At 54.6% G+C, this 22,185-nt stretch overlaps 4 protein-coding genes and 1 non-coding gene across 19 annotated transcripts in view; 2 read left to right on the plus strand and 3 right to left on the minus strand.

The window, feature by feature from the left end:
* Window positions 1-2,373: 2,373 nt before the first annotated feature.
* B2M (beta-2-microglobulin) lies at window positions 2,374-5,058 on the plus strand. Its single transcript, XM_027698103.1, has 4 exons — window positions 2,374-2,506; window positions 2,673-2,951; window positions 3,408-3,443; window positions 4,605-5,058. Exons 1-3 carry the CDS (start codon window positions 2,434-2,436, stop codon window positions 3,419-3,421), a joined length of 366 nt encoding a protein of 121 aa, XP_027553904.1. The 5' UTR covers window positions 2,374-2,433; the 3' UTR covers window positions 3,422-3,443; window positions 4,605-5,058.
* Window positions 5,059-6,018: 960 nt separating this feature from the next.
* Window positions 6,019-10,914, plus strand: TERB2 (telomere repeat binding bouquet formation protein 2). 3 transcript variants are annotated; one of them, XM_027698052.1, is made up of 8 exons: window positions 6,019-6,051; window positions 6,119-6,188; window positions 6,905-6,986; window positions 8,197-8,342; window positions 9,347-9,405; window positions 10,225-10,313; window positions 10,424-10,512; window positions 10,587-10,914. In XM_027698052.1, exons 2-8 carry the CDS (start codon window positions 6,125-6,127, stop codon window positions 10,730-10,732), a joined length of 675 nt encoding a protein of 224 aa, XP_027553853.1. In that variant the 5' UTR covers window positions 6,019-6,051; window positions 6,119-6,124; the 3' UTR covers window positions 10,733-10,914. The 3 variants fall into 3 exon arrangements, with proteins under 3 accessions (XP_027553853.1, XP_027553852.1, XP_027553854.1); XM_027698051.1 differs by lacking the exon at window positions 6,019-6,051 and having other exon boundaries at window positions 6,058-6,188; XM_027698053.1 differs by lacking the exon at window positions 6,019-6,051 and having other exon boundaries at window positions 6,058-6,188; window positions 10,427-10,512.
* Window positions 10,915-11,360: 446 nt separating this feature from the next.
* Window positions 11,361-13,965, minus strand: RPS17 (ribosomal protein S17). Its single transcript, XM_027698054.1, has 5 exons — window positions 13,847-13,965; window positions 13,492-13,643; window positions 12,987-13,092; window positions 11,874-11,939; window positions 11,361-11,487 (listed from the first exon to the last, which is right to left on the minus strand). The coding sequence occupies exons 1-5, from the start codon at window positions 13,847-13,849 to the stop codon at window positions 11,407-11,409; spliced, it is 408 nt and encodes a 135-aa protein (XP_027553855.1). The 5' UTR covers window positions 13,850-13,965; the 3' UTR covers window positions 11,361-11,406.
* On the minus strand, window positions 13,239-13,367 carry LOC113974735. Its single transcript, XR_003536632.1, has one exon. It is a non-coding gene; the product is annotated as a small nucleolar RNA SNORA71 (small nucleolar RNA).
* A 744-nt stretch (window positions 13,966-14,709) lies between the features above and the next one.
* Window positions 14,710-22,185, minus strand: part of CPEB1 (cytoplasmic polyadenylation element binding protein 1) — a 39,035-nt gene continuing 31,559 nt past the window's right edge. For 11 of the 13 annotated variants that reach the window (XM_027698073.1, XM_027698071.1, XM_027698076.1 and 8 more), the window contains 8 exons: window positions 21,761-22,010; window positions 21,347-21,460; window positions 21,137-21,241; window positions 20,134-20,270; window positions 18,865-19,063; window positions 17,181-17,275; window positions 16,900-16,980; window positions 14,710-16,219 (listed from right to left, as the gene is read on the minus strand). In XM_027698073.1, coding sequence (XP_027553874.1) covers window positions 16,106-16,219; window positions 16,900-16,980; window positions 17,181-17,275; window positions 18,865-19,063; window positions 20,134-20,270; window positions 21,137-21,241; window positions 21,347-21,460; window positions 21,761-22,010 — 1,095 coding nt within the window. In that variant the 3' untranslated portion in view covers window positions 14,710-16,105. The remainder of the gene's footprint in view (window positions 16,220-16,899; window positions 16,981-17,180; window positions 17,276-18,864; window positions 19,064-20,133; window positions 20,271-21,136; window positions 21,242-21,346; window positions 21,461-21,760; window positions 22,011-22,185) is intronic. The other 2 variants (XM_027698074.1, XM_027698072.1) reach the window with 2 other exon arrangements.

Below are 22,185 nucleotides of genomic sequence, written 5' to 3' on the forward strand. Positions count from 1 at the left end.
TGCGCCTGCCGTACAGCATGGCGGCACCCAGCTGAGCCCCCTCACCTGCGCCTGCCGTACAGCATGGCGGCACCCAGCTGAGCCCCCCCACCTGTGCCTGCCGTACAGCATGGCGGCGCCCGGCTGAGCCCCCCCACCTGCGCCTGCCGTACAGCATGGCGGCCCCCAGCCAAGCCCTGCGCATGCCCCCGCGACCGGCGTGGATGAGGATGAAGCCGAGGGATGAGGATGAGGAGGGTGAGGTTTAGTGACCCCACCTGCAGCTCTCGGGGCACAGAACATCCCAACTCGGCTTTTCTCACTGCTCCCGTTGTTCCCTGCCTGCCATTGTGTTCTCCAAGCTGATACCCCTCTGAGGAGTTATGGACAACTGGTGGGATGAGGTCTGTCCGGCTGGAAGCACCCTGGAGATGTACAGATGTGGGCTTGAAAGCACAGGGGTCAATGCTAACACTGTGAATCATTGTGTCCTGCCAAGCACAGCGGGGTGCCCTCATTTCCCCCACACACACACCCCCGAGTGCTGGGAGCACCTCAATCATGTCGCCCACTCCCAAATAATTCTGTCTGCCAGTTAAAGCAGAAATGCTCCAAAAGAGGAAGATTTGGCTGCTCTGACCAAATCACTGCATCCTTTTAAAAACATAATGTGGAAAAGAGTTGTGGTTCAGCTTCTCTTTACAGGGAAAGTCTGACAAGTATCACTGGTTGCAGTGGAGTCATTGCCAGGGATTCACATCCCAAAAGGCGGGGAAAGGATCCACATCCTTCCCTCAGCTCTTCCTGTGATCAGTCCTCTCTGAGCCAAGGTGATTGCCCATTTGAGCAGGGTCAGACTTGCCTGTGGGTCAGGCTGGACCAGGGTGATGACTCCCAATGCAGTGACCTCAATGGCAGCTCTGTCACCATTACAGCCCTTAGACATCTCAGGCTGGAGCCCTGAGATCCCTGCTAAGGTTCTGGCCGCAGCTGCTCTGCTTATCTCAGTGAAAACACTGAGTGTTTTCAGCTACGTGGCTGCTGTGCCACTCACCAGGCAGCCAACAAACTCAGCAGGGCCTGGGCCAGTGGGGATTGATAACAAGTGTTTTCAGGATTTTCCTTTGCTTGTCCTCTCCCGATTTACCTGCTGCCTTTGGGATGTTCTCCATATGTGCTGTATCTGTTTAATTTACGTTTTAATGCGATGTATTAAGAAAGCAAGTCCTAAAGGGCCCAGTGTTAGAGGACCCCCATAATGCTGCTGTTTCCTCCCCACTAGTAATGACTTTCCTTTCTTTTTCCTTTTTTTTCCCTTTCCAAGCAATGTTACCAGACTGCTCAGCAGCATTCCCAGCCAAGGCACCAGAAAACCTGGTTCTTTGGCCTTGGGGTTCTTGTGCTTGATGTCAGGGAGTCTGTGCTGCATCGAACGACAGTAAATCCCTAATCCCACAGCCGCTGGACTGAGACATTCCACACAGGCCTCCAGGGAGGTTCAGAAAGGAAGGTGGATGAGCTGTGCTAGCGTAGGCTGTTGGCATAATACAATCCCTGGATGCAAAGTTTTCTGCAAGAGGTGGGTTTTACCCCCATTTAGGTTGGAAAAGCCATCTAAGACCATCGAGTCCAACCATGCCCCCAGCACTGCCAAACCACCACTAACCCATGTCCCCAGGTGCCACATCCACATGACTTTTAAACCTTTCCAGGGATGGGGACTCCACCCCTGCCCTGGGCAACCTCTGCCAGGGCTGGACAGCCCGTTCAAGGAAGAAGTTTTTGGTCATATTCAACTTACACCTCCCCTAGTGCAACTTGAGGTCATTTTCTCTTGTCCTGTCCCTTGTTCCCTAGAAGCAGAACCTGACCCCCTCTGGCTTCACCCTGCTGTCAGGGAGTTGCAGAGAGCGAGAAGGTCCCCCTGAGCCTCCTTTTCTCCAGGCTGAGCCCCTCCAGCTCCCTCAGCCACTCGTGGTGCTTCAGAGCCTTCCGCAGCTCTGTTCCCTCCTCTGGACACGCTCCAGCCCCTCAATGTCCTTCTCGTCATGAGGGGCCCAGAACTGACCCAGAACTGACCCCAGGACTCGAGGTGTGACCTCAGCAGTGCCCAGTACAGGGGGGTGATCACTACCCTGGCCTGTGTCCACACTGTGGCAGGTACAAGTCAGGTGCCAGTGCCCCCCCCGGGGCCACATCCAGCCCCTGGTGACCGGCGCCCCCCGAGTTCCCCGCCCCGCCCCAACGCAGAAACGAAAGCGAAAGCGCACAGACCGCTCGGCCCGCAGCGCGCAGGCGCGCAGATGGCTCGCACAACCTCGGCTCTCCCGCTCTGCCCGGAGACTGATGACGCGACGTGCGCTCCGCGCTTCGATTGGCCGCGGGTTTCCGAGGGTATAAAAGGCGGCGCGCGAGCAGTGCGGGACAGTCGGTGCCGCGGGGAGAAACTCTGCGATGGAGCGGAGCGTCCTGGGGTTCGCGGTCCTGCTGCTGTTGGCCCTGCTCGGCCCGGGGGACGCTACCGATCGTGAGTGCCGGGGACGGCGTGAAGGGTCCTGCGAGGGGCAGGGAGGGCGAGGGGCTGGGGAGCCCAGGTCTCGGGGAGTCCGGTCACCGTGTAGGGGTGGGTGGGTGCATCGACGCGATGCCCAGCATAGCCCCCCTTCTCACACCGCCCTCGCCCCCCTCTCCAGAGCCGCCGAAGGTCGAAGTCTACGCCCGTACACGAGCCAAGGAGGGACAGGAGAACACCCTCCACTGCTTCATCACTGGATTTCACCCACCCAAGATCGAGGTGGAACTCCTGAAGAACGGCGAGCCCATGACCGGCGTCCAGTATGGGGACTTGTCCTTCAACGAGAAGTGGCAGTTCCAGCGCCTGGTCTACGCGCCCTTCACCCCTACCAGGGATGACATCTTTGTTTGCAAGGTGCACCATTCCACCATGCCGGAGCCGATGATCTACCGATGGGGTATGCTCTGCCCTGCCTTCTTCCTCCCGCTTCCGTTTGTGTGCCGGAGCTCGTTAGTTTATATCCATGGTGTCTCTCTTCTTCTTTCTGGGAAGCAGGGTGTTATAGCAGGGTGGGTTTTGAAGTTCTTGTGTTAGAGATGGAAAGTTAACTCGGTTTCAGCTGTAAAGGCTGTTATACATATACATGAAGGATTCAGGGTGGGAGTGCCTTGGTGTTGTCCGTAGGGATTTGGTGGTGCTGTGTTGTCCAGTATCAGTGAAGTCACCTAGAAGATGAATCACACAGTGATTTGGGCTTTACCTTCGGAATATAAAGGACACAGCGGTGGGAACTGTGGTGGTGACCCAGCCGAGGGCAGATCTCTGGTTCCACCCAGTAGGGGTGGGCTCGTGGGTACTCGGGAGGCGGTGCCATTTGCTCCAAAGCCTAACGCTCCACCCTTCTTCCCTGCAGAACCAGACTTCTGAGCTGTGTCTGGGGTAATCCATGGTGAGTTATGCTGATGCTGCTTTCTGTGCTGGTAAGGGGAATGTGGACCCATTTCTGTACAGGGGAGAGTGTATAACTTGCAGAGTTGAGGAACAGAAGCAACCATCCCCAAAAAGCACACTCCTTTTACCCACTATTTTGGCCTGTTCTTGGCCATCCCTTGCCTACAGGAGTCTAAAGAAAGGAGACCCTTGGAGAAAACCTTCCATGCCTTTGCTGTGTCTGCCAAGTACCACTGAGAGTTGTCACACGTCCTCTAATACTTCTTCAGGCCCCACAGTGCCATTTCCTCTCTGGGGAGGAGGCAGTTGCTGTGCCTGGAGACCCGTGCCCTGGGGGAGGCAGGCTGGTTAACTCTGTGGCAGACAGGCAGCACAATGTGGGATTTGTGAAGCACAAACTGGAAGCAGTTTTGGGTTTATTATCAATGTCTCAGAGCTCGAGGGTTCCATGTTCTTCAGACTATATTCTTGTAACTGATGTGGATTTAGCAACAGGGAAATTCCAGTTTAACCCTTGATCAGAAGAAAACTGAAGATATGTGTCCCAGCTGACGTAACGTGCTGGCTGAAACGACTTAGATAAGTGCCCTGGTAGAGGCTGGATAATGATTAACTGTGCCCGGGTCAAGCCTTGGCAGGACCTCACTTGAAATGCCCCTATTCTTGTAGAGCTCTACAAAGTTGTATATGGCCACTCATCTGGTTTGTTGCTTGCTTTAGGGCAGCGGGGAGGGGAACCTGGCCCCAGGGCAGGGTCTGGGATGTGCTGTGCCCAAGTGGCACCGTGGCTTAGGTTGGTGGGACATCAGCCTGGAGGTCACTGATGGTGATGAATGCCAGCCTTGGGTGGAGGTGGGACATGGGCAACTTCACTGGAGTCCGGTGACAAGGATTTACTGAGCTGGGGTGGAGGAGTTGAGAGCAGGATAAGCTGCCTGGGGTGGAGAACAAGGATACTCTTGAGTTGTTGAACTCTGAACCCCACAAGGAAGGGACAGAAAAGTAGTTTCTGCGGGAGTTTTATCTCACCGGAAGGTGGGTCTGTGCCTGCAGATGCTGCAGTCAGAGTGCTCTTGAGGAAACCATTTTTGATTCCTAAAATAATTATAGTTGAAGCTGTGACCAGAGTGATTGATATCCATCTCCTCTCTCTATGCAGGTTTGAAAAATTCTTCTTGCAAATCAAAGTCTTCTCAAGCTTGTGTCCAGTCTTCATCATAACCACAAGAGTGATTATCTTGCTTCAGGGAATTCTTTAATAATGCTTGTCAAGATATCTTTTGCATGAAGCAGAAAGGGAGCTCTGGAGGCTTTTTGAGCACGTAGCTATAAATGCCTACGTTACTGCTTAAAAACAATTTTAGCTCTAAAGTGCTCCAAATTGTACAGGATTTTTATATTAATAAAATCATAGCCATTTAAATGTTTTTTTTCAGAATCACTGGACAACCTGAGCTGATTTCAAGGGCTGCAGCGGCCACTGGGTTGTGAGTGAATCTGGAGCCTGGTGGCACTGATGCTCAGTTGTGCTTTTTTATCTACTGAGAAGGTGTAAAAACACTTTTCCATCAATAAAAAAAAAAGAATTAAAGATTTTTCTGGTTAATGTTGTATCTGCCTGGTTAGAGGCTCCTGCGTGGCTCCGAAGGGAAGGTATAAGGTTTAAAAAAAGGGATAAAGAAACCTTGGGGATGTGGGGCGGGACACGGAGTGAGGGGCAGGGAATGGTGCCCACTCCAAGGGGGAGAACTCCAGATCATGCATCTTGGGGTGTGGGGTGTAAAGCTGAGCCTGGGGAAAATGTGCGTCAGCAAACTTCAGTTCTGTTTTTCTGTTCTTTATGGCTGACCCATTGGGGAAGTCTTTGCCCTGATTGCATCTCTGGCATTTTTCTGGTCTTACTTAGGAAATGTTTTGATGGTTTACTCAAAACTTCCCTATCTGTGGGAGAACAACACATGCCATCCTAGAGGCTGATCTGGATTTCAGTATCTGGAAACACCTTCTCTGTTTTATCCAGCACCCTTGGGGTTCCAAGATACCCAAGATATGTCACTGCTACTGGCTCTTCAGCGGCAGTTCCCAGCAGACGGGATATCCTGAGAGATATCTTGGGAAGTTTGAAGCACGAAACAAGCCTCATTTTTGCCTTATAAAATACAAGCAAATCTGCTGCAAGCCAGCTGTTTCCTGAGTCAATGAAATATGTGTGGTTTTGGGAGAAAAACTTCTAGAAACAACTTAGGATCCACAGGGCTCGAGTCCAGCTCCTGGCCCTGCACAGGACACCCCAGCAATCCCCCCCTGTGCCCGAGGGCGTTGTCCAAACGCTCCTTGAGATCTGACAGGTTTGGGGCCGTGACCGCTGCCCTGGAGAGCCTGTTCAGTGCCCGACCGCCCTCTGGGGGAAGAATTTTTCCCTGATATCCAGCCTAAACTTCCCCTGGCACAGCTCCATGACTCTTCCTCCCGCCGTCCCGCCGCCGGGGTTTCCCGCCACTGTCGCCCCTCAGGCTCCTCCCGCCTCCCCTCAGGGCGTTCCCGCCTCCCCTCAGGGCGTTCCCACCTCCCCTCAGGGCTGTCCCACCTCCCCTCGGGGCTGTCCCGCCTCCCCTCAGGGCGTTCCCCCCTCCCCTCAGGGCTGTTCCACCTCCCCTCAGGGCTTGTTCCGAGGCCGCGATGTTCCGAGGACGCCGCGCCTGGTTCTCGCAGAGCGTCAGCCCCGGCCCGCGGGGGCTCTGGGGTGAGGGGAACCGGCGGCGGCAGAGGCCGAGGAGGATGGAGAGGGGAACACAGCCCTGTCACCCCTCAGTGGGGTGGAACAGCGTGGGGAGGCACAGCCCCTGTCACCCCTCAGTAGGGATTGAGGAGGGGGGAGCACAGCCCGGTCACCTCTTGATGGGGGCACAGCCTCATCATCCCTCGGCAGGGCAGAGCAGGAGGGGTACAGTCTTGTCACCTCTCAACGGGAATGAGGAGGGGGGCACAGCTTCATCACCCCTCAGTGCGGCAGAGCAGTAGGCACACAACCCTGCCACCCATCAGTGGGGATGAGGGTGGGGAGGGGGCACGACCCCATCACCCCTTGATGGGGGTACAGCCTCAGCACCTTCAGTGGGGATGAGAGGGGAACACAGCCCTGTCACCCCTCATTAATGGCACAGCAGTGGAGACACAGCCCCGTCACCCACTCGGTGGGTCTGAGCCCCTCATGGCAGGCAGAGCATGGGTTTGGCCAGCTCCACCTGTACCAGCACAGCCCATGGTGCTCCCACACTGAGGAAAAGCTCTGAACCCTCAGTGGGGCAGTGGGAGTCCCACAGCCATGGCAGGGCCACCACAGCTCCCACTACAGGCCCCATCCCTGCGGCCCCACAACCAGACAACCCCATTACAGGTCACCCTGAAGTGGGAACCCTCTGGGATGCCCACCCTCCCCTCACCCCTGTCCCCCCACAGTGACCGGAGGAGGAGCACTGACCGACTGGCTGGATGCCGAGTACCTCTTCAGCAGCGATGCCACCCACCCCGACACCCGCAGGTGGGTGATGGAGGCATTTGTCTATGGCTTTAATGTATTTAATGGGAAGTATTTCCTGGATACTGACATCCTATAAAAGTCAGTGGGGTGTTTTTAAAGTCTTGGTACGGATCTACTGGGGTTTTACTGCCTGGTGGAGTCTGGAAACTCACACCCATGCCACACTGAAAGCAGACAGAACAGAAAAAAAAATCCATGTGTTGAGCTGGGCTTAACTCTGATATAAATGACACTAATTGTACTGGTTTCTCACTGCCTGTGAATTATCTGCTGGAAAAACAGGGTCTAAACCAGGGGTGACACCATCCCCAAGGAAGAAACCCAGAGGTAAAAAGCTGGTGTGAGTTAACTCTGAAAGGAACCATGGGGTAAAAATGGCTGGGAAAGGACAGAAATGCTTAATATAAAAGATTAGAGAGTTCCAGAACATTCGTACAAATGTAGGGAAAGACTTCTCACTTCCTCAATATCAGTGAATATTTATTTACTGTCATGTAAATATATTTATGGTAAAGGGTGCTGCGATGCTTCCAGCAGGCTTTGCTAGGCTGGACTAAGTAGCTTCTTTTTAACACACCAGTGCTTAGAACTGGCTTAGATTTTTGGAATCCTTCAGCCACCCGCTCAAGCTGCGCAAGAGGGGAATCCTGAGAAACCCGGAATAACAACATTCCTTCTGCCACACTTCCTGCCTGACTGCGCTGTTCCCCCAGGGGAATTATATATAATTATATATTGTGTAAATATGTATAAAATACATATTCAATCTATATACTTAATTTCTTGGGGAAAATGTAATCATTATCCATACTGTTAAACCCAGCAAACAAGATTTAGTTCCCCTCTAAGGAGGATGGTGAGGACTTGAGCACCCTCCACCCGCCCTTCTTCACTCAGCTGTGTGAGCAGGGATCAGCAGGGAGAAGAATAAATAAAGGAAAGTCAGGTTTTTTCCCTCCCTAAAGGAGTTTCACCTCAAGAGCAGAGTGGGGCCACTTAATCCCTACAAATATGTTTACCCAGTCCATGGTCTCCTTCCTTCAGGCTGGTGGCAGCTGGAATCCCATAGATAGAAAATCACAGAAAGTTAAATGCTTTTGGCAAAAATATCAGAGCAGGCTGGTTTTAATGACAGCATCCCTCTAAACTTTCTGGTTTTGGTTTGTTTCCAGGTTCACCTTTGGAAACCAGCTCTCTTTTTCTCTTCCAGCATACACGAGAGCCTCAGATACTTGGAGGGCAGAGCCACAGTCTTTCACTCCCGTTACCTCTCAGCATGTGAGCGCGCTGGCACCACTGAGAAGCCTTCAGTGGTTCTGGGCCACTTCATCCTGCCCCCTGCTTGCCTGCAAGAAGGTCAGAGAAAAAAAAAATCCATCCGGTTCTCCCGCCAGGGGGTTCCCCCATGAGCTCAGCCTTCTTGCAAACCAAGACCATCAGTTACTTCTCTGCAGGGAGGGAACTTCCTTCTGCTCTAGTGGCTCTTCCTCCCCAGAGGCAGCTTATGCTCCGTCTATTATCACAGAATCACAGAATGGTTTGGGGTTGGAAGGGACCTTAAAGCTCATCTCATTCCACCCTCTGCCATTGGCAGGGACACACCTTCCACTAGACCAGGTTGCTCCAAGCCCTGTCCAACATGGTCTTGGGCACTTCCAGGGTTGGGACAGCCATAGCTTTTCTGGGCAACCTGGGCCAGGGCTTCACCACTCACAGTGAAAAATTTCTGCTGAATCTCTAATCTAAGACTACCCTTTAGCAGCTTAAGGCCATTCCCCTGTCCCTCCAGGTGCTTGTTCCAAGTCCCTCTCCAGCTCTCTTGGAGCCCCTTTAGGCCCTGCAAGGGGCTCTCAGGTCTCCCCGGAGCCTTCTCTTCTCCAGGCTGAACACCCCCAGCTCTCCCAGCCTGGCTCCAGAGCAGAGGGCCTCCAGCCCTTGGAGCATCTCTGTGGCCCCATCTGGACTTGCTCCAGCAGCTCCACATCCTTCTGATGTTGGACCCCAGAGCTGGAAGCAGCTCTGCAGGTAGGGTCTCACCTGAGGGGGCAGAATCCCCCCCCTCCTCTGCTTCCCACACTGTGGGATCAGCCCAGGGCACAGGGGGTTTCTCGGTGCCAGCTCACACGGCCGGGGCATATCCAGCTCCTCCTTCCCCAACACCCCCAAGTCCTTCTCCTCAGGGCTGTGCTCAATCCATCCCCCCAGCCTGGATTTGTGCTTGGAATTGCCCTTGCCCAGAGGCAGGACCTTGCACTTTGGCCTTGTTGTCCTCGGAGGCACCTGCAGGGCCTCGCTCAGGCAGCAAGGCCACAGTCCCGTTATTTGATACTCTCAGTCATTTGTTTTGTTGTTCTTGGCAGAAATCAGAAGGAAAATCGGCTGTTTTATTTGGGAGCAGGTGGATGTCCTTGAAGAAAAGGTAAGATGAGAAATTCATATTACAGGTGTGGCTTAAAAAAAATAAGAGTTGTATCAACTCCAGGGAGCCTGGTTTTCATCCCAGACCCTCAGCCCACATACAGGATCAAGTCTCGTATAAACAGCTGGAGGCACAGCGACCACAAAATGATGGAGTTTTTAATACTCCGTAAAGTCAACAACAAAACCTCTACCCTGGATTTCCAGAGGGTTGACTTTGGTCTATTCAGGACACCAGTTTGGAAAGTCCCTTGGAAAGCTGACCTTAAAAACAAAGGGACTGATGAAAGCTGGACATTCTTTAAGATGGGCCTGGCTGAGCAGGGAGCTTTCAGAGAACTTAGGGGAAAAAAAGGAGGGTGTGTCATCTTGGGAAAAAGGGGCAGACAACTCAGGAAGTGTTTAAGGAAGTAGTTAGATCAGGCAGAAAGAACATTAGAGGCAAAAACTTGGTTATAACTTAGTCTGGCCATGTCTGTAAAGGATAATAAGTGTTTTTTTTATAAATACATTAATAACAAAAAGAGGGCCAAGGAAAACCTTGCTCAGACAGATGCCCAACTCACCGTTCCAGGGACTCTGATCACCACAGGCAGAGCTCAACCCTTTGGTGCAGCATTTTCCCTCTCATTTGTGCCCCCTCTCCTTTCAAAGCAACTTCCCAGCACTTTTGAAGCGAAAATGTGCTTAGACCTAAAATTAAACTCTAAATTACACTTGAAATCACAGCCCTAACAATTCCATTCCTGGACCGTGTCCCAGGTGCTCTGGGGGGGACCAAGGGCACCATTTTAACTCAACCCTGCGCTGATTTTCACAGCCCAAGGGAAATCCAACAGAGGAAGCAGAGGCGGCAAGAAATGGCTGCGAGGAAGAACCTGAGGGGGAAGCGCTAGACCTGGACAAGAGGTATTTTCCCACCCTGGATGGTGGATTTTGGACACACCCCCCAAATTCCAAGCGATCCCAGTGCACAGGAACTAACACACAGAATGTTTCTTGCCCCCACCCTGATACAGCAGCGAAGAAACAGGCTCTGAAGTACCTTCCCAGGGGGAATTTCCATACCGTGCCCTCCAGAAATACCCAGTGAATAACATGGTGACAGGTAAATACACCTGGAAAGGCCTGTGGATGGAGGGGGGGAGCAGAGACCCCAGTGAGCCTGTTTTCCCTGCACAGGCTACACCTCCTCCCGGGACATGAAGAAATATGAAGGGGAGCTCCACGACTTCATCCCCGGCATGTCAGGGTACACGGCCTACTGGGTTCAAACCAAAATTAGCATTTACTGTGAGAGGAAGACCAAAATGAAGAGGAAATTGTAATGCATAGGTGGCTGGAGCAGCAAAAACCTCCCAATTTAAGAGCTGCCAGAGAGGATTTATAAATTATCCGACTGCAGCTCAACATGTTCAATGTGTATTTAAACACTTGCTAAATTTACTGCAAATATTTTAAGTAACTACCTAAATTTCATAACAAACACAAATACAGACATTTCTCTCCAGAACACAAATCTTTTGTCATTTTATTCCTACCAGGAGGGGGGGTTTAAGCTATGGCTGTGAACAGTTTTCCTTGGAGGGACACATCGAGGTCTCCTTGCTTTTATTTTATTAAGTAACTGTAAGACTTCTCCCTTTCATTTAAGCACTTAGAAGTGACCAGTGGGGTTATAAAAAGCAGCTTTAATTCTGGCACAGCCTGACCCTGGGCTGCCTGCTCAGGGAAGCACATGTTCCCACAAGCTCCAAGGAGCCACCATGGTCATCCTCTCCCATGGCCCCAAAAGTAGGAGAGCCTCTAAAATACCACTTTGATTCTCACACCCCAAGCAGCCAGAAAAGAACCCAAGAAGATGCCATAAACAGGAAGGTGCTGAGTCCTCTGCACCTGAGAACCCGCCCTCCCTCATCCCCAGGGACACAGGTGTCCAAAGACCAGGCAGGCTGAGGTGGTTTCCTCACGTTTATTGGAAAAGCGACACACAGGGATGGACTCAGAGCGCTCCTCGGGGCGTCTTGAAGTTCATCCCCACTGTGGGCTGTGTCACCTGCAGGTTGGACAGGCTGCCAAAGTCCTGGAAAACAACATGGGAACAACAGGATCAGCAACAGGATCCTGCCCAGTGACCACTGAGGGTGGGGAGCAAGAAGGTGCTGTGGCAGCACCATGGGGGAATTCAAGTCTCCTAAAGAGGGGGAGATCACCCTACTCTGGAGATCAGCTCAATGGTGAGCGAATCCTTGGAGGGGAGGGCAAGGAGCACACCCACCCTGCCCATGGCAAAGCCACCATGTCTCTCCCTTCCCTCCCAAAAGCCATATAGGAATTAATCTGCTCAAGGACCCAGGGTAGAGGGACCCCCACCATGTTCCCAGAGTGATGGAGCCTTCAGCCAACATGAGTGGGAGCAGTGCCAAGGACATGCCACCGACCATGCAGGGGATAAATGAGGCCACTCACCAGAAGCTTCAGCATTTCCTTGGTGTCTGGGTCCACTTCAATGATCTCCTGGTCAAGGGCAGAGACCTGGGGACGGAGGGGAGAGAGAGATGTGGTTTGATAAAGCCCTGCTACCCCCGGGTGTCCCCACAGCCACTCCAGTCCCGTCCCACCACAGACGGGATCTCTCTGCCCACTGTGGGGAAGGGCTCAAGCAGCAGAGCCAAGAGGACCACAACGGAGCCCAGCTCTCTTGACAGAAGATGGTGAGAGGCCACACTATGAGAGAAGAGCCTGTTTCATGGCAAATCTTTGGAAAACCAAGGCCCAGTATGCTCCAGGCCGAGGCTGCTGAGGAGCTGGGGTTAGGCCCGCAACTGCACCGGTCCTGGCCATGACCAGTAGTAGCCCACAGTGTGTCCCACCTCCACACCTACACTCTCCTGCTCTTTAACCCCAGAGAAACCTCCTCCAGCCCTCTCTGGACCCCAAACCTCCATCGCCATGGGTTTCCTTCCCCAAGAGCTACATCACACCAGGATTTTTCTAAGAAACAGTGCAAGTTCAGCTGATACTGCACCAACAGCTGCGGTAGGGATGCTCCTTCCCTGCTTGGAGTCCCCTTCCTGAAACCTTTGGATACAAAGGTAACCACACCCTGGCACCACCAGGTTTATGCAGCACAGAAACCAGCAGCTCTGCCAGGAGCCCACCAGGGAGATCTGGGAGAGGGGTGAGATGCACTGTGCCTGAAGGCCACTGGATTTGGGAGCAACGAGATCAAGCCCCTAGAACACAGGAAATGCTCTTGGAGCACGTCACCCAGGTGATAGTTGGGACCTTTGGAGCACAGGGCTTAAGGGAAAGGGGTGCCACCAATTCCTCCTCTCCAGCAACACTGGCTGCAGGGCATGTTTCCAGCCGCTCTGAAATACCCTGCTGCCTCCCAACAAGTTGGTTTTTACCAAAATGCAAGAAACCAGCTGCCCTTCCCACCCCAGGGAGTAGGTTTGGAGGGATCCACCTCAGCCCCCTTGATCCAAACCCTCCCTGAGCTGAGGGGTTTTTTTGAAGGAATCTGGACCTATTGATGGAGATCAGCTAAGGTAGGAGGGAGCACCAGCAGAGCCTCACCTCAGGGACGTAGTTGTCCCTTCTCTCCCTCTCCTCCTCCTGCAGTTTGATGGAGATGCCGCGGACGGGTCCCCTCTGGATTCGCTTCATCAGGTGGGTAACATACCTGCGGGGACACGGGGGTGTCCAGGGCTTCCCCGGGGCTCCCGCCACCCTTCTTCACACCCCCAACCGCGGCGGGATGAGGAGATGGAGCTGTCACCGCCCACCCCGGCGATGTACCGCCACCTCCGGGGGACATCAGAGACGAAGTGTCCGACAGCAACAGGGTTTGGGGGGGGACAGGGACCCCCCCAAACACGGGAAAGCTCTCGCGCTCCTCTCCCTGCACTATCGATGACCCGGCCACGGGCGGGACCGTGATCACTTTCGAATGCAGGGCCTGGCCCTAACCTCCCCCCGGGACACCCTCAGTGCCCAAACCCCACCCGGAACCTCCCCGTGCCCAAACCCCCTGGGACACCCTCAGTGCCCAAACCCCACCCGGAACGCCCCCGTCCCTCACCCCGCGATCTTGTTACGCAGCTTCTTGCTGGGGATGATGGCGATCTCCTCGCACACGCGCTTGTTGGTGTGGAAGTCATTCCCCAGGCGCGTGTAGTACTTCTCGATGATCACCCGCGCCGCCTTCTTCACCGTCTTCGTCCGGACGCGTCCCTGTGCGGGGCCGGCACCGGTCAGGCCCCGCCGAGCCGGGGCCCAGCGCCTCTCCACCCAACGCCCCCTCCCCCGGCCATCCCGGCGCCCGCCGCCCCCCGCAGCCCCTCGCCCCGCTCCCCCCGGTCCCCGCGCGGTCCCCGCCGCCGCTCCTGCCTCAGCCCGGCGGGCGGATGGTGACGGATGGCGGGGCCCGGACCCACCATGTCGGCGGCAGCCGCGCAAAGAGAGCGGGTGGAGGCGGAAGGCGCCGGAAGCGCACAGCACACACAGCGCCCCCTGGCGGCTCGGAGGGTGTCCACAGGGGCGCCGTGGGCGTGGCCGCGGGGCGTGGCTATGGCTGGATGGGCGGGGCTGAGGCCCGGGGGCTCCGCAGGGTCCCAGCGCCGCCCGCCCCGCTGGGCCCCGGGGCCGCACCCAGACCGCCCAGCCCCTCTCCATGTCCCCAGGGCGGGATGGAGCCGCCCAGGAGGCGGGTCTGGAGCACAAAAACATCCCAGGATAGGCCGCGAAAGACACAGAGCACCCACAAACTCGCATCACACAGCCCCAAAGGAGGGGTGACCACACCCGGGTGGCTGCAGAGTTGAAAGGGGGCACAAGGAAGGAGCCCAATGCCTTACGTCCCCCACCCCAAACCCTCCAGGGACATGGGGCACCTGAGGTTACCCACTGTGGGCATCCCCCACTGCACCCCAAGTCCTACTCAGCCCTCCCCACCCCCACAGAAAGGAGCCCTGGGGTCCCTCTCCCACCACACAGCCATGCAGGGTGTCACACCTGTACCACCAAGGGTGGGAGCACAAGATCTCTTCTGATTAACCTCATTAACTTGCTGCTGCAATTAAAGGAGCTCCAGTTAGAGCTCAGGGATTCCAGGACCACCTCTGGTAAGTGGGATCTAAAAATGCATCTCCCAGCAGAGAGAGCTCCCTCCCACCAAGTCACCCACAGCATCCATAACTCCATCCATACCCCCTCCTCCTACCTCTGGAAGAGACACCACAGTCTTCCCAAGTTTAGAGACACCCCCACCCCCCCCAAAGTAGAGAGCACAAGAAAGGGCTTTTTTTTTTTTGCTGCAACGTGTTTATTATGTGCCAAAAACTACACCACAGCTTACTCCACGCGTCTGTAGGAGAGTGCAGTCTTGCCTGCATATACTACAATGAGGTAGAGACTTCACAAACAGCTTCACAAAACCCCACAAAGAGCAGCTGGGATATGCAACAATGCAACATCAGCTCAGCAGGAAAGAAAAAAAAAAATCATCATAATAAAGAGGGAGAAATTATGACACTGGTTCTTTGGCACACAGCTTCCGATAGAGGGGGAAGTAACAAAAAAAAAAATAATCGGCATAATTAAAGGTCTCAAATCCCAGCAGCAGCATTTCAGTCGACTGCACTGTTACTCCAAACATCTCGGGAAGGAATGGAAAATTACTTGTCCCCTCTAAGAGAAAGGGCTCCCAGGAACCTTAATCGTCCACCGAAACGCAGCCCTTTTTTAGCTTGTTACAAAAAGAAAAGGTTTAAGTCCTGTGACTTCGTGTGATTAAAAACCTCTATCAACCCCCCGTAAGTGCAACTTAAAAAAGTGCAACAAACTATTTTAAAACTATATACAGCAGCTCAGAGATCATCATCCCATCCAGTTTCAAATCCAAAAACAAAAACAAAGCCCAGCCTGTCCCGTTGCAAACCTCCTGATTTACAACGTCCCGCCAGCAGCCCCCAGACACAAATTGCAATAATGTTAAAAGCTGCCAGGAAAGAAAAAAATCTCTCGTTTCAAACGACTTAAAAACTGTTTTTAAGAGTGTAAAAAGGAACTCGTAAAAACCCTCGAGCGTAAAATATGAAATATGATTTGGTTTAAATGAAGAGCAAAGTCTCCTTTGTTGTTACAGTAAAAAACGCCAGCTGAACACCCAGGTCACGCCGTCCAGGTGGGGGTAAATGAATGGAAAGGCACTGTATGGCAACGGCAAAACAATGACCAATGAGACCTGCGCTCTCTCCACCAGTATTGCAAGGAATGTAAAAAAGCGCCTTTAAAAAATAAAAAAACTGAGGCGGAGGCGCCTGCGGCGACACCCCCGCGACACGTGGCCCTTGGTTGGTTGGGTTTTCTTCATTTTCAATTTTTGCTTCTCGTCAGCAAACCAGGAACCAAAGTCTGGGAACTGCAGAATGGCTTGAGGGGCGCTCCCCCCCACTCAAAACACCCCCAAACAAACCCCAACAAAACTCACTGTGCATTAGTGCAGAAACAAAAAGACCAGCAAGTGCAAACATGAATGTAAGATTTGTTGTTTTGTTGTTTTTTTGTTTTTTTTCCCCATCAGTCCTCAGGAAGAACGTTCCCAGCCGGGCCTGGCTCCGGCAGGCGCTTCCCTGCTCCCCACTCGGCAGGTTCTCCAAGGGACTCCCCTGCGCCTGCGGTGGCCCCGGCGCCCTTTAGCTGGAGGAGTCCCTGTTCTTCTGGTTGCGCATCAGCGGGCGGTGGTGGCGCAGGACCTCCATGGAGTGCTGCCAGTGCCAGCAGGAGCGGCAGAAGTACTTGAAGCAGATCTGTGGGCAGAGCAGAGCAGCAACACTGTGGGCTTTCCAGCAGCAAAAGGTCACCAGAAGCAAAGCAGTTTCTCCCCTCCCTCCCTGCCTGGTGTAGCAGCCCCTGCCAGCATGGTGGATCCGTGGATGGGAGGGAGGGAATGCCAGCGATGGCATGTTGTGCCCAGCTTCCATCTTCTGAACAGTTTGAAAGTCAGGGCCTGGGTACTGGGGCAGCAGCCAGGTTCTGCCCCAACTCCCCTGCATGTCTGCTCCTGGAGCAGAGCCTGCTGCTGCTCATCTCCCACTCTGACTCTGTGGGAAGTCACCAGACCCTGGCCAAGCTCCTCTGCCTGCAGAGAGGGGAGGTCAGCCAGAGCCCCCTGTGCCTTGGGCAGCCCCACGAGTGACCTCAGGGTGACACACTCTGACTCCAGCTTGTCACAGCTTGCAGAGCAGCAGCCTCCCCTCCTTCCCCCTCCCCCCTCAGGGGCACCAGCCCATCCCACAGTAGGCCCTGATACACTGGCACAACACCAGCAGAGTCATACCATTCTGGTGAGCACCAGAGCTGCCCCTCCTCCAGAACAAGGGCTCACCCCCAGCTGGGCACCCCCATCCTGCCCACTCAGGAAGGGACAAGAGGCATCCCTGGACATCAACACAAAACACTGCTCCTGGCACAAGAGAACCAGCCTTACCTGGTCTCTGCAGAAGAACGGGCCAGGTTGGGCGCTGCAGACTTGGCACATGGAGTCCTCCAGGTAAGGGTCGATCTGAACCTGCAGGAGAACCCGGAAGTGGGTACAGAGCAGTGCTGGGGTCCGAGTGCTCACTCCTTGGGTACCCCAAATCCATCCCCAGCACCCCTTGGGCTGTCAGCTCCCCAATTCCCCTCTGCCTGTGGGCTGTGGTGCCCCCAGCAGCACCAGCCATTACACAGATCCCCCTCCCTGGGCTGCCCCCCACCAGCCCCACTCACCTTCTTAGTAAACTTGGTGGTTTTGATCTCCACAAATGCAGCGGTCACGGCCTTCAGGTAACTGCGCTGGTTGTTGAAGGTGACACGTCCTGACCCTGGAATGAGCCAGACCACAAGTGTTAGGTAGGAACCAGTGGGGGCTGAGGGGGAGCCACTGCCAGCACCACCCCTTCCCCAGCACAGCTCAGCTTTGGCAGGGAGATGGTCTCCAGGGCCTGGGGGCTCTGCCTGCCCCCTTGCCCAGGCCCCACACTCCCAGGAGGAGCAGCAGCTGGAGGGAGGCTGGCACAGCCCTGCCAAGGGCAGCAAAGCAGCAGCTCCACACCTGCGCCTGGAATATGCCGGTGCTGAGACAGCTCAGCAGCTTTTCTGTGCAGCCTCCCCCTCACCCCAGAGCCTTATGTTTTGCAGCCTCATTGCCAGTCAGCAGCAATCCTGCGCCACTTGCTTCCAGCCAAGTTCTGTTTAGCTCTGGAAAACACATCCATGCTTTCCTCCCAGTTCCTGTTCGGGGCCTGAGGGGAGTGCCGGGTGTTCCAGGACTGACACACCAGCAGATTCCTCCAGTTCAGCCACAGCACTAAGTGTCACCCAAACCCATCATTCCCCTCCCAGAGCATGGAACAGAACACAGGTGGGAGGGCCTGGATCCAGTCTGGAGTTATAAGAGATGCCTCAATCAGCACAAACAATCAGGGCAAAGCTTAGTTACCAAAACTGAGTGCAGACTGCTATGACTTTAGGACAGCTCCAAGGGTGGAAGTGCCACTGAGCTGCTGGGAGAGGGTTCTTGCCTACTTGGAGCAACACAGGCTCTGCATGAACCACAGGAGGTTGGAGTCATGCCCTAGGACCTCATAGGGCCTGCACAGGGAGGTTCTGTGATACTTCATCTATGGCCTCACAGAATTTGCTTTAATGGTCATTCATTCTGCCATTCCCACCCCCTTGGGACTGTCCCCCTAAAGACACTGCAAGGGCTTCTCAGCACCATGGGCAAGTTCTAAACACAAGACTTGCCCAGAAAAGCCTGACCACTATCCAAGGACAGTGACAAGCAGTGACAGCTCTGCACTACCAAGCTCTGATGATATTCCTGCCTGGCAACACCAGGAGATTCAGAATCCCTCCTCAAGTTTGTGACACACTGCAGCCTGAGCCTGGAAAGCTGGTCCTCAGGCACACACTGTAGGGCTTTTCCCACACAGACCAGTCACCTCAGTGGTGTCCCCTGGCCCGTGAGGCCATCAGGGAGGTACAGGGGACACATGTCATGACATGTCATGTTTCAGCTCCAGTGACAAGAGCCCAAAGTGTGGGTAAGACCCACAGCTGTCTCAGTTCCAGGGATGGAAGAGCAGCTGCAGCAGCATCCAACAACCACTAACAGCACCAAACAAGGACAGGAAACCCTTCAGCAATGTCTAAAGGGGTATTAAAACCCTCAATCTGCTCTGGAATAACGTAGGATCTTCCAGTTCTCAGGCACGTCAACTCTGGCAGCCCTCTCCAAGGTTGGTGGTGTCTCCCCATGGCCAGGAGGCGAGGAGCACAGACTGTGGAAGAGGCTGAACAGACATCTGCTCCCAGAGCCTGGCACCTGGGCAGTCTTCCAATTGAGGGACAAGCCAAGGGCACCACTGCAGCCTCCTCAGAGCACGATCCTGGCAGGACTGTCACTTACCAATGGGATACTTGTGCTTGTCCGTGTCGATGCCAGCGTAGACCACCCCTCCAAACAGGTCATACATGACGGCTGCCAGGGCCTCTGCGTTGAGCATCCCGTGCAGGGCCCCCACGAACACCGTCTTGCTGGGGTCGAGCCGCTGTGAGGGGCTGCGCACAAAGTTGCTGTCGGCCAGGACCCACGGGATCACCTGCACCTGGAACCACACACACACAGCGCAGGTCAGCCACAGCCTGCAGAGCCACACGCTGTGTCCTTAGCTCACAGGAGCCATCCTAGATCCTCAGACCACACTCCTGAGCAGCAAGTGTCACTCGTCGTTGCTGCTCAGGGTCCACATCCAGGGCATCACAGCTCTGATGCTCCAAATACCTCTGGAGAGTCCACAAGGGAACAAAACCAACTCCTGCTTCCAGCCAAACTGGAGTCTAAGCCACCAGTCCCTTGAGGCTGGCAGCCAGGAGACAATCCACATACCTGCACCAAATGTTTATGGCCCAGTCGGACACCTCCCAGCACAGGAGCCTGTTGTTGGAGGGGATCACTGGAGCAACCCACCCACTGCCAACTCCAACAGGAGCTCCCATCTGCTCAGCAGCTGATGGAGGGCTCCAGAGAGGAAAAGCTTCTGGCAGAGCTAAATCACCAAGCACAGAAGCACTGCCAATCGCCAGACACCCAGAGAGTTGTCTGGAGCAAGTTAGTTTGTGCCTGTCTAGGGAAGAGCTGGATCTCCATCCTGTAACTCCCCTAACTCAGGTAGTGGTCCCTGATCTGAGGTCTACCTTTCCAGGAAGGCCAAATGGAGCCTCCAGCAGCCTCAGTACCTCCAGAGCACAAGTCAGAGCCAGACAAGGCTGCACTGGGGAACAACCTGGGATCCAAAGTATCTGCCTGGGGAACATGAAAGCCATTAGGTTTTGCAAGCAGAGGAGGCCTGACAAAGCATCAGAAGGATCCCAGTCTGATTTCAGAAGCAAAGGTGTGCTAGAAGCAGCATAGAGCAGTAGAATTTCCTGTTCTCGTGGTCCTTTCCAGCTAACTGAAGCTGAAGGCAGGGTTTGCCACCAACCCACAAGCTCCACATCAGTTTAACACAAGCAGTTGTGAAGGACACAGGCACGGCCCTGACACATCCCCACCACAGCAACACACCAGTTAAGGCTGGCCAGGAGCCAGCACTCCTGCTGCTGCTGTTCCAGCCCTGCTTTCCTTTTCTCCAAGGACCTCATCCACATCCCCTGCTGCCCTCATGGCTCTGCTCACCTCTTTGCAGCGCATCCTGCGGCTGGACATCTTGAAGTAGTACTCACTGAGCCCGTCGGGGCTCAGCAGGTCCTGGGAGCACGCCTGGAGCAGCGCACGCACCGACTTCTCCGACTCAAACACCAGGTACACGTATCCTTTGGAGGGGAAGGGAGAGAAGCAGCTGTTAGAACTGTGGTGAAGAAGGAAGGAATCATCCCAGTTTGCAGACACCCTCAAAATCACTCAGATGCCACCTGAATTTTCTGTGTGACAGCTCTTGTTGTCCCCAGCAGACTCTTTGTACAATCCAGAGTACGACCAGGCTGGGAAGAGCCCAAACCCAGCACGGCACAAGGGGCAGAATGCCCACATCCACAGGGGCCACTGTCTCTTATGCACAAACCACACCTGGACATGCCAAGTGGGCACCATCAGCCTGGCCACAGTGAGGCCTACAGAAAAGTAGATTCTGCTTCATATTTAGAATATCCTAGCTCAGAAATGTAGAGTCCAGGATTTTAAAGTCACTTCCATGGGTGCCAGCGCTCTGCCTCACACTGCTCTGGTGCCTGAGCTAGTGGGCACCAAACAGCAACTTCCTACTCCATAACTCGCTCCTGCTTACACAACATGTCAGTCCAGCTGCTCCAGACAGGATCAGGGCCTGGACACTGCTGGCTCACTGGTCCCCAGGCTGTCAGTGTGCTGTGGGTGCCCATCTGGACTCACCACATGCTGGCAGTGGGGACCAGCTGTTGTCTGGGGCCACAGCCCCATGTGGAGCTCCAGAAACAACCCAGAGAAGACTCCCATCACCCCATAGCTCTGTCCAGCCCTGCTAGGGAGGTGTGGGGACGCTGGGTTGGGGGTGACTCTGCAGCCCAGGTGCAGACCCAGGTGAGGGCGGGACATTACCCAGGGTGCTCTGTACCATCCAGTGACCAGCATGCAGCCGTACCATCCCAGCATCCGTGCTGTAACATAGCATGGGAAAAAAGTAACCCTACCGTGTCGCTATTACCTTTAGGCATATTACCTTTGGGAGGACAGCGTGGGTGTTTGCCATCCTTACCGGGCCACTCCACACTCAGGGAGCCAAAAACACGGAAAGTGTTGATCAGCCCAGCTACAGGCAGAAGGAGAAAGGTCAGTGTGCCCCACAACAACTCCATCCTGCACCCTTCCCCATGTCAACACCCAAGGCCTCGGTGTGGGGCCAGGGGCTGCTCACCTTCCGTGATGTCCCATGGGACTCCTCCCAAGAACACTTTGCAGGAGTAGACAGGGTTCTTGTAGTTTCGGGGAGGCAGCTGCCCGCTCCAGGTGCAGGTTGCTTCGTTCACAGCTTGGACAGACACCAGTAACACTCAGTAGAGGATCACTTCCTTCCCACTCTCCCATAGGTCTCCCCCATAGTCCCCAACTACAGGCTGAGCAGAGCTGCTCAGACAGAGGCAGCTGTCCAGACACCTGCCTGTTCTCTCAGCAGGTAAGAGCCAGAGCCAGGCTTGTGCCTGGAGAAAGCCCTGCTCTGCTGCAAGCTCCATGTCCAGCCATGGTGCCTGCACAGCCACCACCATGCCCTCCCCACAGGTCTGGGACCACCCCCTGGCCCTGCAGTCTGCCAGGACCACCCCCAACTCACCTGCTGCTTGCCGATGAAGCCGGGCTTCTCTTTCGATACTGAAGGGGTCTTCCGGAGAGTCCAGAAGATCCCAGGAAGGCCACGCAGATGCTCCAGGCCATCTTTTCGATGCACTGGCTGGGGAGGAAGTTACTGCAGCCAGGGCAGCTTGATCTTGATCCAGCTGGGATCCCACTCCCATCTTCAGGGGGTCTCTTGATACCCCACTGAGAGGCAGGAAGGGCAGAGGTGGGGAGATGCGAAGGCTTGACTGGAAGAGAAAGGCCACATTGAAATCCAGCTCCAGAGCAAGAGCACATAATGCCAGGGGTGAGGCACCACACTGGGGCTGTGCCCTCACCCATGGCACTAGAAGGAGCTCTCAGTGATCTCCTGAGACACTCTGACATCTAGCAGAAGCAGGAAAGCAGCCCCCCATCTGCCCC

The sequence above is a fragment of the Neopelma chrysocephalum genome, unplaced genomic scaffold (genome assembly GCF_003984885.1).
Source record: "Neopelma chrysocephalum unplaced genomic scaffold, ASM398488v2 Primary Assembly neopelma1_124, whole genome shotgun sequence".
NCBI classification, from domain to species: Eukaryota; Metazoa; Chordata; class Aves; order Passeriformes; family Pipridae; genus Neopelma; species Neopelma chrysocephalum.

What these genes read in the sequence shown, in the direction of transcription:
- RPS17 (XM_027698054.1), bottom strand. An exon ending in CTGCGTAACAAGATCGCGGG is followed by an intron (nt 13,093 to 13,491) that starts GTGAGGGACGGG and finishes GTGTCCCCGCAG; the next exon opens with GTATGTTACCCACCTGATGA. An exon ending in AGGAAATGCTGAAGCTTCTG is followed by an intron (nt 11,488 to 11,873) that starts GTGAGTGGCCTC and finishes GTTGTTTTCCAG; the next exon opens with GACTTTGGCAGCCTGTCCAA.
- TERB2 (XM_027698052.1), top strand. Translation starts at nt 6,125, where the DNA reads ATGTTCCGAGGACGCCGCGCCTGGTTCTCGCAGAGCGTCAGCCCCGGC. An exon ending in CGGCCCGCGGGGGCTCTGGG is followed by an intron (nt 6,189 to 6,904) that starts GTGAGGGGAACC and finishes GTCCCCCCACAG; the next exon opens with TGACCGGAGGAGGAGCACTG. An exon ending in GCGCTAGACCTGGACAAGAG is followed by an intron (nt 10,314 to 10,423) that starts GTATTTTCCCAC and finishes ACCCTGATACAG; the next exon opens with CAGCGAAGAAACAGGCTCTG.
- B2M (XM_027698103.1), top strand. Translation starts at nt 2,434, where the DNA reads ATGGAGCGGAGCGTCCTGGGGTTCGCGGTCCTGCTGCTGTTGGCCCTG. An exon ending in CCCGGGGGACGCTACCGATC is followed by an intron (nt 2,507 to 2,672) that starts GTGAGTGCCGGG and finishes CCCCCTCTCCAG; the next exon opens with AGCCGCCGAAGGTCGAAGTC.